The sequence below is a fragment of the Colias philodice genome, chromosome 5 (assembly GCF_061535455.1).
Source record: "Colias philodice isolate Cphi_HAF_F1 chromosome 5, ilColPhil1 Martin Lab GWU primary, whole genome shotgun sequence".
Taxonomy (NCBI): Eukaryota; Metazoa; Arthropoda; class Insecta; order Lepidoptera; family Pieridae; genus Colias; species Colias philodice.
Genome location: NC_143090.1, coordinates 596,943 through 615,922, shown reverse-complemented (window position 1 = coordinate 615,922; position 18,980 = coordinate 596,943). Strand labels below are relative to the sequence as shown.

General features: G+C 34.6%; 1 protein-coding gene across 1 annotated transcript in view; it reads left to right on the top strand.

Annotated features, from left to right (window-relative positions):
• The first annotated feature begins 9,495 nt into the window (after positions 1–9,495).
• Dad (Daughters against dpp) overlaps positions 9,496–18,980 on the top strand; it is a 31,082-nt gene continuing 21,597 nt past the window's right edge. The window contains exon 1 of the mRNA XM_089695354.1: positions 9,496–9,851. Within this exon, the coding sequence (XP_089551480.1) occupies positions 9,590–9,851 (262 nt within the window). The 5' untranslated portion in view covers positions 9,496–9,589. The remainder of the gene's footprint in view (positions 9,852–18,980) is intronic.

Genomic DNA, 18,980 nt, shown 5'->3' with positions numbered 1-18,980 from the left:
ATTTAAAATATACACTCTCGACTTAGATTCAGTCACAACAAGGCAATTATCTAAACTTTTATGCAAATGGCATCATAACATACTAGATATGAATAAATATAAATAACAAAACGCTGTTTTATTCATAAATTCATAAATATGGTAAATATTTCACGGCAATCGTGTTGTAATTAATTAATTAGGAATAAAATAAATAATCTTATGTATTTCACACGATTTGTATTGGAAAAGAGATATATATATGTATAGAGAATAGAGATAAAGTATTTATACAAGAAATAAATCACTATTACATATTTAACTTGTCGATCAAACTTGCACCAAGTGAAATAATAAGTGTCTACTCGGAAACCACTGAGACAATTACAGTCTTCTAACTTTAGCAAAGTTAAATATTCAGGAAGAATATACAACGCCATCAAGCCCCAAACAAGGTTTTGCAAACAGATAGGTACAGATAGAACTAAATATGATTTCTAAACATTTCTAATTTATAAGTACCTACATATACCTTAAATTAGAGGACTTTAAAATACGAGAAAAACAATAGTGATTGTACTTACTGCATTGTACTGACTACACTGCCTATATAATTATTTATTAAGTTACCAATGATAGTGTCAACTGCCAACTGGATTATCATTATCAATTTATTAATCTACATAAATTTGTAAAAAAAAAACATTTTATATATTCATAACAACAACAAAAAAATCGCTACCAATTGAGATCCTCAGCTATTTTTGGAAACATCGATAAAAACTCAAAAAAACTGCTACTCATTTTCAAAATTTTCCTTACATTATTTTTGAATAACATTTTTTTAGTTTCAACCCGGGCAAAACCGTATCAAGAGGATATCTGATATACATAAAAGATGAATATCGAATGACTAACAAATATCATCATTTATAAAACAAAAGATACAGTCGATGTATCGACACACGATTCATCATACGAATTATTCGATTTATTTGATATTCATAAATCACACGAAGTACGATTTGATTCGATTCATTCATAAATATTTCCCGTTCAAGCGTAAAAGGAATAAAATACTGCAAGCTGGTGTGAAATACTGTTTATTGATGAAATTTTTGTTTGTAATTTCTGAAAAATAAAGGTAATGGCCGATGCATTTCATAGGTTTCACTGATAATTTTTTCTTTACAACCAATTTATAAAATTGTAAAACAATATGAGTAGGAATGGTAGCAATTATCATTCTACCAATAGATGAAAATGGTACTAGCTGTGCTGTATGGCTTCGTTTGTGGTACGCGGTCGAAAAGTGGTCGTACCAACACAGAAACCTTCGTGGACTCATCTACAAGATTTGGCTAGAGACCATGACAAGATCAAATGCACACTTTACGATCCTATTAAGATCCATTCTATATAGACAAACATTAATTTTAATTGAACTTTTATATCTTATATATAAAATTCTCGTGTCACAATGTTAGTCTGCATACTCCTCCGAAACGGGTGGACCGATTCTCATGAAATTTTCTGTGCATATCGGGTAAGTCTGAGAATCGGCCAACATCTATTTTTCATATGTACCACGGGCGAAGCCGGGGCGGACCGCTAGTTATTATATAAAATAATAAAATATCTCTATAAAAATTAAATGTTCTTTTACCTACATAAAGTTTTTATAGACAATTCTTACACTTCCATATGAATTATAGACTGCTTCATTCTTCAGAATCATGCTAAGCCGGGGCTGATGCTATCAACACTGATGTTAATCTCATTGTAACTTAGTCTAAGTATTTGTTGTGTTTGAAATAAAAATGTTCTATACATACTTACATACATATATAACATGGAATAAGACATCTAGTAGAATGACATGAGTACACAGACATATGCTTGAGTATTTTTATCGGAGGTGCAACTGTGTATGGGAATTGTAAAGCAATAGTTTTATATTTAATTCATATAGAATATAAAATAAATCTTCTAGGAGTAACAACATAAACTATTTTATATAAATGAAATAAACACAGAGAACTCATGTCTCATAGGTATATTTTTTACAGAAAATGGTGCTTGATTCGGGACTCTACATTTTAACACATATACTTAGATCTTTACTTTAGAGTTATCAACCAAAACCACATGTCACTAGTTAGCTAGTTGACAAGAGACAAGAGAGAGAGCAACAAAAATGATAGTTTATGAAATAAGAACTAGTGCATTTGCCCGGCCGTGTCGCGTCGGCTGGCCGCCCGCCGCCCGCCGCCCGCCTCGACGCCGCGCCGAAGCGTCGTCTGTCCGCCGAGCCAGACTTCACTCCGCTTGCAGGTAAATTGTATGTTTATTGCCCTATATAATAATATGTACTGATATTTGTGTCTATTTTGAGAAATTAATGTTATATTGTTCAAAGGAGACGCAAATGTTTTGACAAGTATGTAAAAGTCATTTCAATTAAGATAGGTACTACAGACGAATAGAAGAATTCTTGTATCAAAAAGAATATAATAAAAAAATCGCTTACCTTGGCGATATTTTGGCAATGAACTTATATCAATTGTTATTAATTTAATACATACAATATAGGTTCTATTATGGAAACGGTATAGGCATCTCTATTCTCTACCAAAAATCCAGAGGTGTTTCTAAAGATGGTAAAGTAACTACAGATAAACTACTTATAATGGTAAGCTACAAGGCAAGCTCTTTTTATTATTAATGTGGTGATACCTATATGCATTGAACCAACAAGTAACAACCTCTGCTGTAATATTAATTAAAATAAGGTTGTAAAATCTGTCTCAATCAATGGTTATGAACTTATGAATAAGTCCCGATAACAATACATTTATGGCTTTTATTGTTTAATAATTACATTGTAATTTATTATCATTATTACAATCTATACATAATCTATATAGGATTAATATATGACAGTATATAATTATGTAAATAACAGAAATATTGTGATAAATACAAAAAATCAAAAAGGCGTGGTGATTAGACTTCAACGGGCGCAGCGCGAGGCCAAATTCAAGAGTCTTCGATGTGTATGGAAGGCAGGATTTTAGTAATACATAATTTTAAATAATTTTTGTTTATATACGTTAAATGTAATAAACTTATTGTTAAAAATACTTAAGTTGTTATTAATAAACGAATTTTACAGAAATACGTTATTTTTTATACCTTCAATTTCTAAGATCTTTAACATGTAATATAACCGGACGTTGATAGATTTAATTAATTTTAAAATAAATGCATTTGAATGATAAATAATATCCTTGTCATGTAAACAATTTCAACATAACTTGATTAATTGAAAATATAATCATTTATCACTATAAACGTTTTATTATTTTTGCCGACATCCGTGGTTATGCGTTTATCGTAATTAATTATATATTTATTTATTTATATATGAACTTTACATAATACATAATAATTAAAGCATCAGAACTTCAAAGAAGAAGTCAGCTGGGCTGACCATTTCTTACAAATTATATTCGTATTAATAACATATCTTGAACCATTTTCTTTACACTATATTTCTCGAAAAAACTTTTTCGATATTACTAAATCGGTACTAAATAACTTACCTAATAAATATCTGATCTATACTAATATTTTAAAGCTGAAGAGTTTGTTTGTTTGTTTGTTTGAACGCGCTAATCTCAGGAACTACTGGTCCGATTTGAAAAATTCTTTCGGTGTTAGATCCATTTATCGAGGAAGGCTATATATCATCTCGCTAAGACCAACAGGAGTGGAGCACTGCGGGTAAAACCGCAGGGCACAGTTATAGTTGGTATTAAAATTTGAACTTACTGTAAAGTATCTAATTTACAGAATTACAGAAAAAAATTCGCTTTTCTTCCATTTATATTGTGACTCTTATATTTTACAATCTAACTTGTATCCAATCAAACAAATCATATCACTTTGGAAGCCACACGCATCACCGCTAAAATCCCAATTTCCCTTACAAATAACAATAGAGCCTCCATTCACAATTTTCCCCAGATTCACATTTTCCCCACATTACTATTTTCCCTATTTCGCGCCACTCGTAGCTCAGCTACCGTGGCGTGCGCGTCGTGGTGCGAGGTTCGCGAGAACGTTTTTACAAATGATTTTCGAGTGTATGTTATGTGTTATGGACTTTTGGAGTATGTAAAATGCTTTATTTTGATGGTAAATATTATACATATGATAGATATTATTATTTATAGATATTATTTATTTGGTTGAGTAGATCTTGTATGTTTTTGTATTCAGTTGCATATAAATTTCTGTTTGGCTTCTTGAAAAATTAATGTGTAGTAGCTTTAATTGGTAATTTGTAGACTTCATAATTAGCAAATTTTTAATGAACAAATACAATAAATATATTAAAAATTATAAAGATAAGACATATGTTTCATACTTATACATAGTTCGCAAATGAATATAAGCATAATATAAGTCAACAAATATTTTTTTTTATTCACATGCACTTACATACTTATATTGCTTATAACATGTATTATGTTAGAATTCTAGACTTAGCATGTATTATTAGAGATAGATTTATTCTAAGGATAACAATTAATGAAGCCTTTCTGATAAGATTATAATTTACAATAAAAAAGGTCCAGTAATTTATTACTTACCTATATTTTTGATTTTGCATCGCTCATTTAATGTTGATAAATCTAATTTAATAGAGCATAAGGTGCTCTATCAATTGCCTATACTAAAAGCAATACATTCTAATAAATCTGCTTAAAAATAATATATAAGTAAATACGAAAATATTATATCAAGATTTAATTTGTATCTGAGTACGCTCTTTATTTTGTTTTATTTTTTTTTTCTATTGTATAGGTACCTACTTAACAAAAATACAAAGTATTGGTAAACAATAAAAGTTTATGCTAAGCTTAACGAACAAATTAAATAATAAGATTCGCGAAATTACTACGGTTTGTTATTACTTATTTTCTAAGACATTTTTTGCTGTATGATTTTTTGGCTTACATTTGTGAAAATTTCAATATTTTTACGTCTCAAAAATAAGTACATATGTATTGTAACAATAATATTCAAGAGCCTTTCATGTTAGTGAACTTAGCAGATCATTTTTAGCAGATCAAAAAAAAATGTGAGTTCTTATCGCGTGCAGTTGAGTTCTACAGTTCCTGATACTTTTTAGAAATAGTTCTGGCGTTTTTACCTTAACAAACGACATTTGAAAAAACCCGACCTGGACCCGGCTTAACGTGATGCTAAGACGTAATGCTACGGCGTGATGCTACGGCGTAATGCTACGGCATGTGTTACGGCGTGATGCTACGGCGTGATGCTACGGTGTGATGCTACGGTGTGATGCTACGGCATGTTGCTACGGCATGATGCTACGGCGTGATGCTACGGCGTGATGCTACGGCGTGATGCTACGGCGTGATGCTACGGCGCGATGCTACGGCGCGATGCTACGGCGTAATGCTACGGCGCGATGCTACGGCATGAAGCTACGGCATGATGCTACGGCATGATACTACGGCGTGAAGCTACGGCGTGATGCTACGGCATGATGCTACGGCATGATGCTACGGCATGATGCTACGGCATGATGCTACGGCATGATGCTACGGCATGATGCTACGGCATGATACTACGGCGTGATGCTACGGCATGATGCTACGGCATGGTGCTACGGTGTGATGAAATATGACATAAATAAAATTTCTAGTGTTTCATTTTACGCGAGTATTTCTAAAAAGTATCAGGAACTGTAGAACTCAACTGCACGCGATAAGAACTCACATTTTTTTTGATCTGCTAAAAATTATCTACTACGTGGGAAGTTGGCAGATTATTTTTTCAAATGTCGTTTTTTAAGGTAAAAACGCCAGAACTATTTCTAAAAAGTATCAGGAACTGTAGAACTCAACTGCACGCGATAAGAACTCACATTTTTTATTTTGATCTGCTAAAAATGATCTGCTACGGGAAGTTGGCAGATCATTTTTTCAAATGTCGTTTTTTAAGGTAAAAACGCCAGAACTATTTCTAAAAAGTATCAGGAACTGTAGAACTCAACTGCACGCGATAAGAACTCACATTTTTTTTTTTGATCTGCTAAAAATGATCTGCTAAGTTCACTAACATGAGCCTTTCAACAAAAAATTATACATATTTAATTACCTAAGTAATTAATATTCATAATATCATCAATACAAAATTGCGTAAGATGGTGCTCTATCTAGAGCATTTTTAAAATAAGTTAATTCTGACAAATTTTCATTTCATTTCAATTTTTTTCTACCTCTACATAATATCAGCTACTTGCACACCCCATCAATGGGTAGAATGTATTAGCCACATAATATTGTAATATAATATATATCTCGTTTCTTTATTACTCTATAAAAAAAATTACCGTTACCATAATTCAATTGTACATTCAACTTATAATTACGTATTCAAAGTTACGAAAAAAAATGGCTGAAATGAAAATTTATTTCAGCGCCATCTACCGGTGATTCCCGACAACGCTATAAAATTGCACAGCGTATATCAAAACCATTCTGCATCCAATGGTTTTGAATCAAAGCCAACATGTTGTGGTGACTGACCTGGCAGACTATTTTATAATTCATTCAATAAAAGTTATATTTATCGACTGTACCTACATTATTCATTCACTGTAATGAGATGTTGCAATTTTTTCGTGTTTCGTTTCATGTTTATGAGCAATGAAATTGTTTTGTTGAGTGCATTTTCGTCATAGTGTTGTAAGTTAGTTCTTGTAGATTGTAAATGGGAAAGTTGGGGAATGTGTGTTATTCATTATGTGAACCGCTGAACCGATATATGAATAAGATTTGAATCGGATTATATTGTTAAATGAGTGAAATACTAAATACTAAATAGCATATCTAAGGCATTCTCTTTATTAAACTATCCGATTAATTACATTTAAAACAAGTTGAATTTCTTTCCTAATTTTTCATACACACGTAGGTAGGTAGGTAACAAATTAAAATACATAGTGACAATATAAATTTTGATTTTTTTAAACAGCTATCTATTATAGACTACAATAACATTGAAAAATAATGTTAACTTACCAATACATCGAAATACAACCCCCTTTTTTGATGTCGGTTAAAAGCAGAACGGTTCGTGGCAAGGGGGTCCAGGTGGGCTCAGGAAACCTTTTTATGTTCCACCATTTTGTTTTTATCCTGCTCGTCAGCTGGCAGCTGTGCATCTTGAGTTTTTTTATGTCTAACTACCGGTATATTGATGTTAACTATTAATTATTAATATTTTAAAAGCGTGAGTTGTCCGTGTGTCCATCTATTTGCAGCGCAAAACTACTGAACAAACTACTTTAATAAATAAGTACTTTATTTATAAAAGTTCACGTGCAAACATGGGTAGAAGATGGTAGAAGTACTTTTTGAACTAAAATAATAATAATTATATAAACTTACTCATTAAACTTACTCCTACCTCTCGGATAAAATTCCACGAAGAGAATCAATAAAAAAACCTCATTAGTATGTATTGATTGTTGGTGATATTATATTTAACCAAAGAATACTTTATTTAACTAGGTACTTACGTCAGTCGTCAAGGGAGTATAAGTATTCTTTGCGTCAAGGGCCAAGGCGTATACCCATAAGTACAGATTCCCCACTGAAATATTTTAAGGAACGGCACCAACTACCAAATTACCTTCTTTGGGCGCGGCTGACATTGCTTTTTTACTAACGAACCAAAAACGATGGAGGCTTTTTAAATGCATGCAATATAATGAATATTGCATGAATGCTTATAGATCATTAAAATTTTTTTCGTTCAATTAAAAGATAGGTAATTTATTTGTTGCACTATACCATCTGCTTCAGTTACCTTTTTGTAAATGTTTATCTATGACAGACTATAAATTTAAAAAAAAGTTCGAAAAAATAAAGGCGCATACATACCGGTGCAACTAGAGTTGTAAAGGCGCGTACACACCGCGCGCGGGCGAGATGTCAAAGATTCGGCGTTATCTACGCGGTGCGGACGCATTGTTATTTATTAACTTGATGCTATGTCGCCACTCGCCGAGCGCATTCCGCCGAACCATAGATTAACGACCGATTTTTTTACAGATGTGACATCTAAGGCAATAATTTCGATAGCTTTCTGTAGATTCTGGACCACCTGGACATTATCGTTTTTCAATACATTGAATGCTACTACGAGTTTACACGAGAATTAACTGAATAATAAGGAATCAAACAAATTTAACAAAGCTTGAATCATTATCGCTTTAACGAAAATTTGTCGAATCCTATAATTTAGCTACAATTTACTTTTGAATCATAAAAGTCGTCATTATTTCTTATTTTCTTCAGTGAAAAGATTATGTATTTGGTCAACAAGTTTGTGACAAAGCAAAGCACGTTTAAATTTATCTTTTATCTTTAAAAATAAAACAAATAGGTATCTGACATCTGTTCTAACTCTATTTTATTTTTTAATTAAGTAGGTACGAAAAGTTAAAGAAATATATTTTTGCCTCAATTTAAGACACTTATATAAACTGATAACTAATCTGTACATGCCAAATTATCAACGGATCTATTGCCAAAAAACAATATTCAAAAAGCATAAACCTCTCAGAGGCGCATCTCTATATCTACAAACTGCACCCATGTCATTTCTGCACTTTGTGTACGGTGGCGCCGCACGCACACAAGCGCAGGCACCTGACGCCGCCGGTGGCGCCAGCCGCCCCCGCCACCCGCGCGTCTGTTGCACCCCCCCGCTGGAGCGACGCGTGCGGTAGATTACCCAAAATGTGGGGAGATTTTGTAGGTGTGGGAGGTTTGGTTTATAGGCGATTTTTGTGTTAATTAGTTTTTGCGGTATTGTCTTAATAAAATGGCACATTGTAAAAAATCTATCATATTGTTTCATTTTCGAAATCGTCTTGTATTAAGTGTTACAGTCTTATGAAATATATACGTTGCTTAGTTTCAACAAACTTCACGTGTTTATATTTAGAATAATTTATATATATGTATTTTTTGTCTTTATTTGATGTTCTTTAATTAAATTGACTATTTACAAGCAATTACCTAATACATATCTTGATACATGAGAACTTTTATTAGCGTTGCTACACTTTACAATAAAAAATGAGAAGTAGGAAGTCGATTGATAACTATAATTCATAATAATATCAAAATATGTGAGTTCATTGTTGAATATGAAAAATATCATTTGTGAATAATTGTAACGTAATTTGATTTAATTTTGTACAAACGGAAAGGAAATTTACTATGTCCTATTAAATGCTTATCTACATCTAAACAAAAACATGTCAACGTGATTTGTTTCTGGTACAACGGTATTGTGATTCATAGCGAAAAATGAGCAACAGTTAATGAATGTGGGGAAAACAAGTTATGAAGGCGTCGCACGGTGTTGCGGGCGCGCGGCGTACGTCACGGCACGCAGCGCTCGTCGGCCGTCAGTAGTGAGGCCGCACGCCGTCAAGTATGTCGTGTCGGCAGTGCAGCGCGCGGCGCGGGCGGCCGCGCTCGTGACGTGACATGTGATGTTCCGGAGACGCGCGCTCCGGCGGCGGCTGGCAGCGGCCGGCGCGCCCTCCGCGCCCGACGAGCAGCTCAAGCGGCTGGCCAGCGCGCTGGACGCGGGCCCGCTGTCGGGCTGCGTGCCCGGCGCGGCGCTGCGCCTGGCGGCCGCGCGCGCCTTCCGCTTCCCCGACCTGCGGGACCTCGCCGAGCTGCGCCGTCTGCCCTCCTGCGAGCACCCGCTCTGCTGCAACCCCTACCACTTCAGCCGACTGTGCGAGCCCGGTACGTGACGCGCAACAAGTGTGAACGTGTGCAGTGGAGGCCGGGACGAGCCTCTCGGCCGGTGATCTCGTGTGTGCCTTTAGAAAGTTGTGAGCGAACCTAACGTCCGCGCGCATTTCGGGCGCGTAATTAATATTTAAGTATTTTTCCACGTTAGCACGTGAACGTTCAGCCGGCTGCACTTAGACGGTATCGGTGCAAATCGTTATCGCGTATCGGCCCTATCGCCACTGTTTGCCTCCTCTATCAGCTATCTGTCGTTACGTCGCCGCGGCGTCATCTCGCCACACGTCGCCCGCGCCGGTGTAGCGTTTCAGAGTCGCCGTCCTCCGGGGCCGTCCTATCCCTCGGAGTGCGATTGTAAACATTGCTTTCGGCGCTCTATTAATAGACTGTGACATCAGTCGCGCGGTTAAATGTTCGCTTTTTGGTGTGCACGGCCCGTTGCTGCGTGAGAGTGGCCCAACTCCCAAGCGAAGTCGGCGGCTCCAGGCGGCTCCGCGTAGGTGCGGAGCGTGCGCGAGGCGAGCACCTAATCTGCCGCCGAGGGTCACTCGCTCGCGATAAGCAGACAAGGTCACGGCGTTGGCGCCGCTACGCCGCGACGCCCGGCGCGCGCAGCCCGTTAACTTTTTAATTCGCCAGCGATGGCCGCCTTCAGCTTTGTACGTAATTATTTAAACTCCTTAGTCGGTCTCCTCGCATGTCGCGCCGCCGATGACCTTTAAGTGTTTGTCTTCCTTAATTTTTATTTCCTAATTATATTGAGCGGGCCGTTTAATCTCTCGGATTTAATGTCGCCGTCGATTGCGCCGGCGAGGCAGTGTAATTTATACTCGTCTCGCCAGCGGTACGTTATTCGTTAGTAAATTAGTATTGATAAAAGATAAAACTTGACTTTTATGTTCGATCGACTCACGCGCATCGCCTACAACCACCCACATTTCGGCATCACGGTTTGGTACTTAACCTGGTGTAGGCGTTTTGACAATGTTAGCATATTAATTAATGAGAAAGCTAATATTTTATTACCGTCTTTTTAATCATTGACGAATGAGTTATTTTTAATGCCCTCGGTATCCGTGAGAACTTCGTTAAGAATTAAGATCCACTATTGGTTCTTAATTATGTTCGAATTCTATTGATTGACGAGTAATTGACATTCCAATTTTAATACTTATATATTATCTAATTGAAATCTTTCTTCAATTTATAATGATTTATAACAAATAACAATCAACTAAGTTATATAACACTTTCTCGATTATTGAAAATTATTTCCATTCAAAGAATCTAAAGCCAAAACAATAGGTACATAGTTATTAAACATTCACTAATTTTTTATCTGTTCTTATTAAAAGTATGATTCAATTTCATTCATAAAAGTTGAATCACCCAACACTAAAAAGAATGACAATTTGCAAAAGTCAAAAACCATTCAGTTATTACCAGGTACCATAAACAATGCAAAATTCCAACTGGTTTTCATTAAATTTAACATTCTGAAACACCGCTACAATGTTGTATGCAAATATAGGGAATATCAAATATGCATTTATCGATAAATTAGTGTAAAATTGAGAGGTTTTTGCCAGAGCCCACCTGCGTATTGAGTATTTACCGTCGCGCCGCGCGCCGGCCGCCACTCGACGCCAGTGTTTTTTTTGCCAACTTTCCCCGCAGACATCCTCGCCGCCTGGTGACCGTCGCCGGCGCTCATTTGATTCATATTCCAATTTCGTACATTATCATTTAATTACTTTTTGTTTTTAATCCATCTCCGTTTATAGCCGTACTAGGAAATGTTTACAATCGTCGCGAATTTTAAATTGTAAATCATGTTTTTTGTATCGATTTTTAATTTTACAATCCGCGCCGTCGTAAAAACGCTGTAAAATTAATCGTTGGATGATACTATATTTTTATAATATAGTTTAATCATATGATTAGTCCGGTGCTTGTAAGTTTTCCACTATTCAATGTTATCGAGGTGATAAAACTTTATTTTTCTCGTTTCAAATTTAAACAAAGAAACGAATGCATTATTTACACAAACATTTGAAAAAATGTCAACAGATAATTAAAATTAAGAAAAAAAAAACATTCTGTCAAATTATTTTAGATAACGTTTCATATTTTTATATTTAATACCCCATAAATTCAGAAAATGAGACATTAAAAGTACAAGCAATAAGTATAAAAGCAACGGTACGTGGCATAACCACACTTAACAATCATGCAGACTGCGGTTTAGTCTTGTTATACACGATGGCTAGACAAATATCATTTGTTTCAATGTATTTAACAATAGCATGTAATAGAATGTTACATCTACTATCGCCAATTACATACTCTTCTAAATACGTTGGCAAACAAAATTTCTCCGAAATGTTTCAAAAGTATTGTAGTTTTCCACAATATGACATAGGTATTATATTCTGGCCGAATTTCAAAATCTATTTAACCAAAATAAAAAAAAAGATAAAACACGTAGTAAGTGACAGTCATTCATATTTAGAATTCTGTTTATGGAATGTCAAACATTCATCTGCCGGGTAAACCATTGTCGCTAGACGGGAGACCGATAATAAATATCGTTGATCACCTGTCAAAAGCGGCATACAGCCACGAGTACACGGGCGAGCGGAATGTAATGTCTGCGGCAGACTCCATCTGCTATCGCATGGCATGGCCGATATTTATTTAGCCATAATTGCTCGGCGGCTGACTGGCGCCGGCGCCGCGAGGGAGGGGCGCAGCGCAGGTACGCCGACTGCCGACTGCGTAACCGCAACTTGTCCAACTTTTTGTCGCGTTTTTGGGCCGCTTTGTTGGATTTGTGAATGGTCTTTTTGTATTGTGTTCGAAGAATGGACGCTTGATAACTTCCGCCCGCGATTGTCCATCAATTGGTTTGATCCGAGAGGTAGTAACAACGCTCGCGCTCCAAATTCCAATACGGTAATTGTCAAACGATACGCAGATTAGAATATCCGATAAACAGAGCTAAAGCCATAAATTAATCAAGTGACGCGCTAAGGAGGTCCATAAATTACGAAATTAGCAAACTTTCGTCTCGTTCTTGGCTAGAAATCGGAATTATCGATGATCTCAGGTGTATTTCGTCCATTGAGCGGCACCTGTGACAACCGGTATCGGAAACTGGTCAAATTCGCTTTATCAACGCTTGATCCTGTATTCGATACATCTAATATCGTAAACGTATCGAAGACTCGGCAGTACTGTCATGTCCTTATGACATTGAAATACTACCTTAATTTTTTCTCAGTTAAAGTTTAAAAATCTAACGTGAAAATCATCTCTTCTACAACTACAACTTGAGTAAGTTTTTATATTAATTAAAACCATAATATTGACGACAAGCATTGTTAAAAACTCGTGTATTTTTCCGAAATATTATAACATTACTTCACTTGAAACTTTTAATAAACACCCGACCAAACAAAACAGAACAATTAATGACAGTTTACACAACTATTTGGCGCCAATACTTCAATAGTAGATACCGATAGTCACGTAAAGTCGTGTGCATTCACTAGTTCTGATGTTATCTGTGGAAATTTCACAATCTCTCTTGTTTTGTTCGGCCATACCAATACTTTTTGTTCTTTGTTCAACGATTCGCTGGTTTCACGATTGTCATTCATATTTTTTCATACCTCATTGTTGATACTTGTTAGGCTTGAAAGTTTATTTTTTATCAATAGATACTTATTTGGTAAAAGCATGACTTCACTAAGTAATAAATGTTTTACTATCAGCTCCAGATATTTTTCTCGTCTTATTTTATCAAGAACTAGCGGTCCGCCCCGGCTTCGCCCGTGGTACATATTTACGTTTTCTCTACATCTAATATAATAAAAAAAGAATTATCGAAATCGGTCCACCCGTTCACGCGTGATGCCGTGACCAAGGATTACGTGTCTCATTTTTATATGTTACACATCAAGAATTAACATCAAATATTAAAATCTATTTAGTATTTACTCTTATAATAAGTATTTATTTAAAAATATCTAAATTTCCCACAAAACAATAATCTTGTTTGTAAGTTTTCTTTCCAACTACTTATTCTAAATACACATAAACTAGGCTTCTTGCAACGGCTTTGTGTGACATAGTAATTCTATTGCCAATAGGTGTTAAAATTATTGAAGGAATTTAAATTGATTTCTAGTGTATTGTCGTAAGCCAAGTGTGTGTGATTTACGTTATATAATATGTGTGCGATTATAGTTTTGTGTCATACACGCATAAATATAACCTATTTAAATACCTGACGTATAACAAAACTATTTATTTTCAATGCCTTAAGATTATATTAATTTAAATAAAAATAAATTTAATTTGTTTTACACACAATATAATATAGTAAAAATTCTTTAAAACTTCAACAAATAACATCTTGGCATTTTATATCTTAATTTAAACATTTTAAAACCTATTACTTACAATACAACTTACTAGCTTTCCGCCTGCGGCTTCGCCCGCGTTTTCAAAAAAAAAACCCGCATAGTTCCCGTTCCCGTGGGATTTCCGGGATAAAACCTAGCCTATGTCACTCAGAAATGATGTAGCTTTCCAACAGTGAAAGAATTTTTCAAATCTGCCAAGTAGTTTCGGAGCCTATTCAATTCATACAAACAAACAAACAAAAAATCAAACCTTTCCTCTTTATAATATTTGTATAGACAAGCATAAATTATACAAAAAAAAAGAAAATGGAAACAATCAAACTGAAATAATTTTAACTACAATCGTTTTTTAATGACTTATTGCACATTAATCGGTGTATCAAAGAATAACCGACAATTATTTCTCAGTAATTAAATAATTATTTAATCATTCCGCCAACTCTTTACATTTTCATGAATGGATACCTTTTATGGCACAACTATGCGAATTCAGATTCTAACCGATTCGCAGAATATTGTTTTTTTCCTTAACAATTATTCAACCACAAGACTATTATTTCTAGACTAGATATATTTTATTTTTAAAACATTTTAAAGTTAACACTTAACTAGAAGAATTTGTTAAATATGAAATTTCCACTGTATTTTGTACTAGCTGTTCCCCGCGGTTTCACCCGCATTGCTCCGCTCCTGTTGGTCTTAGCGTTATGATTATAGCCTATAGCCTTCCTCGATAAATGGGCTATCTAACACCGAAAGAATTTTTCAAATCGGACCAGTAGTTCCCGAGATTAGCGCGTTCAAACAAACAAACTCTTCAGCTGTATAATATTAAGTATAGATAACTACATTAGTTAGGTTTAAATTCACGACATAAGGTACCAATGCTAATAAAACCACATATAAATTAATCTAGTTGTTTTTAATCATATTATTACAAAACACGATACTTATTAAATTAAATGTATAATATAATATATTGAATACATAACAATTTAGTTGAACATTAACAAATAAAAATATCGCATCATATTTAAAAAGCAATTTCGATTCCGATTTAAACACGCTAGGTCATATAAATTATGTATTTATATTATGAATTAAAAAATAAAAAACTTGTCTCTAACTTAGGTATTAGACGTATTCCGATCCGGGAGGCCTCTTGAGGTCTTACGATAACAAATTATTACATAATAACATTTAAATATGTTATACATACGTCACTAATATATTATGAAGTTAATATTCGTTTAATTTGATCTTTGTAAAGTTAATCATTATGGTCTCGACATTACCCGTCTCGGTTGATGACATTTAGCCATTTTTTTGGTGGCAACAAGTTTGCTGGTGTCAGGGTGACAAATCAACATCGAGCTATGCTGCGCTGTACTGCGTTGTGCTGTGCTGTGTTTCTTAAGCTACGTTTTTTTAACAATTAAACGATGCTGCGTTGTACTGCGCTGTGATGTGCTGTGTTTCTTAAGCTACGTTTTTTAACCTTCCTATACTCGCGCGTTGGTCTGTGAGACCGACGAAACACATTTTCGTAATTATTTTTATGCAGGTAAATCATGTGAAGTCGAGTTCCTTGCTAGTTTCCGGATTTGGGGCTAACTTCATTTTAGTGCACGTCGCGTGGTCGGCAGAAGTTCACGTGTGTGTGCGATTTTTTTTTGCATTTGGCGCCAATCGGTCCATGAGACCGACGCGAGTATAGGTGCAACTTTTTGTGTAAGTATTAATATTATATATTTTGTACATTTATATATTTTTACAGACTTTGAATTCTTTATGAAGTATGTATAGTAAAATATATGTATGAATGTTGCTCTAAATTATATTTTGGCCAATTTTTTAGGCCATACTTCATGTCAAAATTAACGATGATCAAATCAGATTGTTGCTGGAAGAATCAAGTTCTGGTTCTGCTATGAAGACGAAAATGACAGTGAGGTGGAAGACAACGTGGAGGTACAAGAAGAGACATACGAAACCGAGCAAGACGATGACAATGAAGAGATATCTGAGGAAAAACACAGTGAAGTTCCAGTGATTTTTACTTGGGAAAAGATGGACAGACAAGGCTCAAAACTAAGCCAAATATAGATAAATATTATGTGCTTTGATATGTTTATTATTATTATTTAGAAGTTTATTTTGTTTTGAAAAAGAAGTTCTGTTTTTAATTTAGTTTTCCCTAGTACTTAAGAAAAACATCTCAAATTCGAGGACTGATTTGTGATAGACTATAAGTCAATAAAATAATTAATAAACTAAGTATGATCAATACTATTTTGTTTCAGTACATCCTAAACAATCTAGCTCAGTATAAAGTTATCAGCAGCTCGTGTAGTCGTTTATCTCGTCAATTATGACCCTATTTTCAAAAAAACGTAAACATTACGACATAGTTGAATCCGATGAAGATGAAAGTGAAGAAGAAGCGGATATGGATATTTTATGTGTTATTTTGTCGTTAAAAGAGTCCAGTCACGGTAGCTTGTTACCTCACACCATACGTGAAAAAAAAGGAAAATTTTAATGAATTTAATGCGGCGATGGAGGGGCACGCAGCGTGCTCCAAACCTAGCATAGCTCGACACAGCGCACATGGCAGAGCTCCATAAAAACATAGCACAGTTCGGCACAGCGCGGCTCAGCACGGCGGGTAGCGCGCCTCGCTCGAGACTGCTGCGTTTTTAAACAGAGCGTAGCCTCACACAGCGCAGCACAGCATGGGTTGTTTGTATCCTCATTAAAATATTAGACGAGCGAGTTGACCAAACACAGCACAGCGCAGTACAGCGCAGCATAGCTCGATGTTGATTTGTCACCCTCAAGCCAAGATTTTTTAAATTGATTATTGACATAACGAGATATCGTGAATAGTGTAGAACATACAAGAGGATTCATAAAATGAATCCATAAAAAATCAAATTAAATATTACGTTCGTATTTTTTCTTGTTCTTCTTTAGTTATTTTTTCTTGTTCTTCTTTAGTCTTTGCTACTCCAGAATAATTAAAGAACACTTTTTGTAAAAGTAATACGTAAAAAAAATTATTCACAAATTCAGATGTTACGACTCACGAGTGCAAGCCGTGTGCGGCACAAGATTCGAATCGCGATGTTATCTCAAAACATTTAATTACCTTAATTTGTATATCATTACTAAAGAGCCTTTCCTAATGAATTCTTTTATGACGCCGCTAATAAAACTGAGTTATTTCCTTTCTAAGAAAAACTAACGTTGATTGGTATCGTCTGTTATATTGTCCTTAATATGATTAATTATAAATAGTTTTCTTTGAGAAAATTCAGCGCCATTCGTTAATTATTTAGATTAGAAAAGCAGCAGAAATATGGCTAATTTATTACGACAGGACTTAAAGCAACATATTATTTTTTTAAATTTAAAATTCAATGAATAAAATCCCCTCATAAAGTCCATTTATATGACATGTTATTCGTTAAACACATTTTTTTTTAATTTATATTATCTTTGGAAACATAATTTTAAAAATATTTCACCAAAGGGTGAGTTTAATGTAAATTAAAATACTGTCAGCATAATAGAGTCGCAAAATATAATAACAGGGGTCATTGCTATCTCTAAATCATTTAATTCCTTTGAAATTACACTATGGTTTTTGATAACGCATGCTACCCCTAATAATTAAGTCTCAATTAATATTATTTTTTTTTGGTCTATTAAACATGGTTTTAACAATGCACGATTAATTTCAAAGTTTCTGTATAACCACCTTGGGTCGTATTATGATTTATGACCTCTTATTTCCAGACAGTTTACGCCCTGAATTGAAGTGACTGGCAAATTCATATTATGATCGCAATGATAAGCCATGGTTATGAGTTATGACTGGTTGTAATCAATGTAATGTATAATTTTACTATAGACAACTATGCTTGGAATGTTGCTAGAATAAAATATGAATTTGTATTCATTTCATAATGGATGCCATTTATTTTAACATGTGGATTTATTATCAATATTGTACGTTTTCTTCCACTGTTACAAATTCCTGTAATAAAATCATTTATTAGTAACTTATAAAAGTTTTGTTTGAATTACATATTTGAAGGTCTACTAAAAGAAATTAAATATTTTTGAACATCACTATTTTTTTCGAATTAATGGTAGTTTTTCGTTAAAATGACTGTTCATAAGCATTTTAAAAGGTTCTATAGATAAGAATAAGATACATTCAAAGTGAACTTATTTTATAGAAATAGGACTATCATTGAACGGGAAAGTCCTGAAGTCTTTTTTCTAAATACAATTACAAGTGTGCATCACATACTGTAAAATATGTCATGGGCCATTCAATTAATTTCTTTGTAGGAACTGTGTAGAAATCTATGGTAGAAACTGAAGTATGAATTGATAAAGCGTAAGCGTAATAATTTTTCAAAATCTAGCATTACCTATTTATTCTGTTACATTACGTATGCAATTCTTTCTATCGTACGTTATATCAATCGTCACTATTCAAAATATGTATATCGTTTGGTATACCGAGGACGTCGCGGCGTCTTCCGGCGTCTGCAGCATCAACATGGACTGTCTACTGACTGACTGACGCTGTCTACTTTCTTCGTGATGTTCCTTATACATCGCGAAAGCTGTCGTTGTATGTGTCATATTTTTTAATTTCATTCTGTGAATCGTTTAT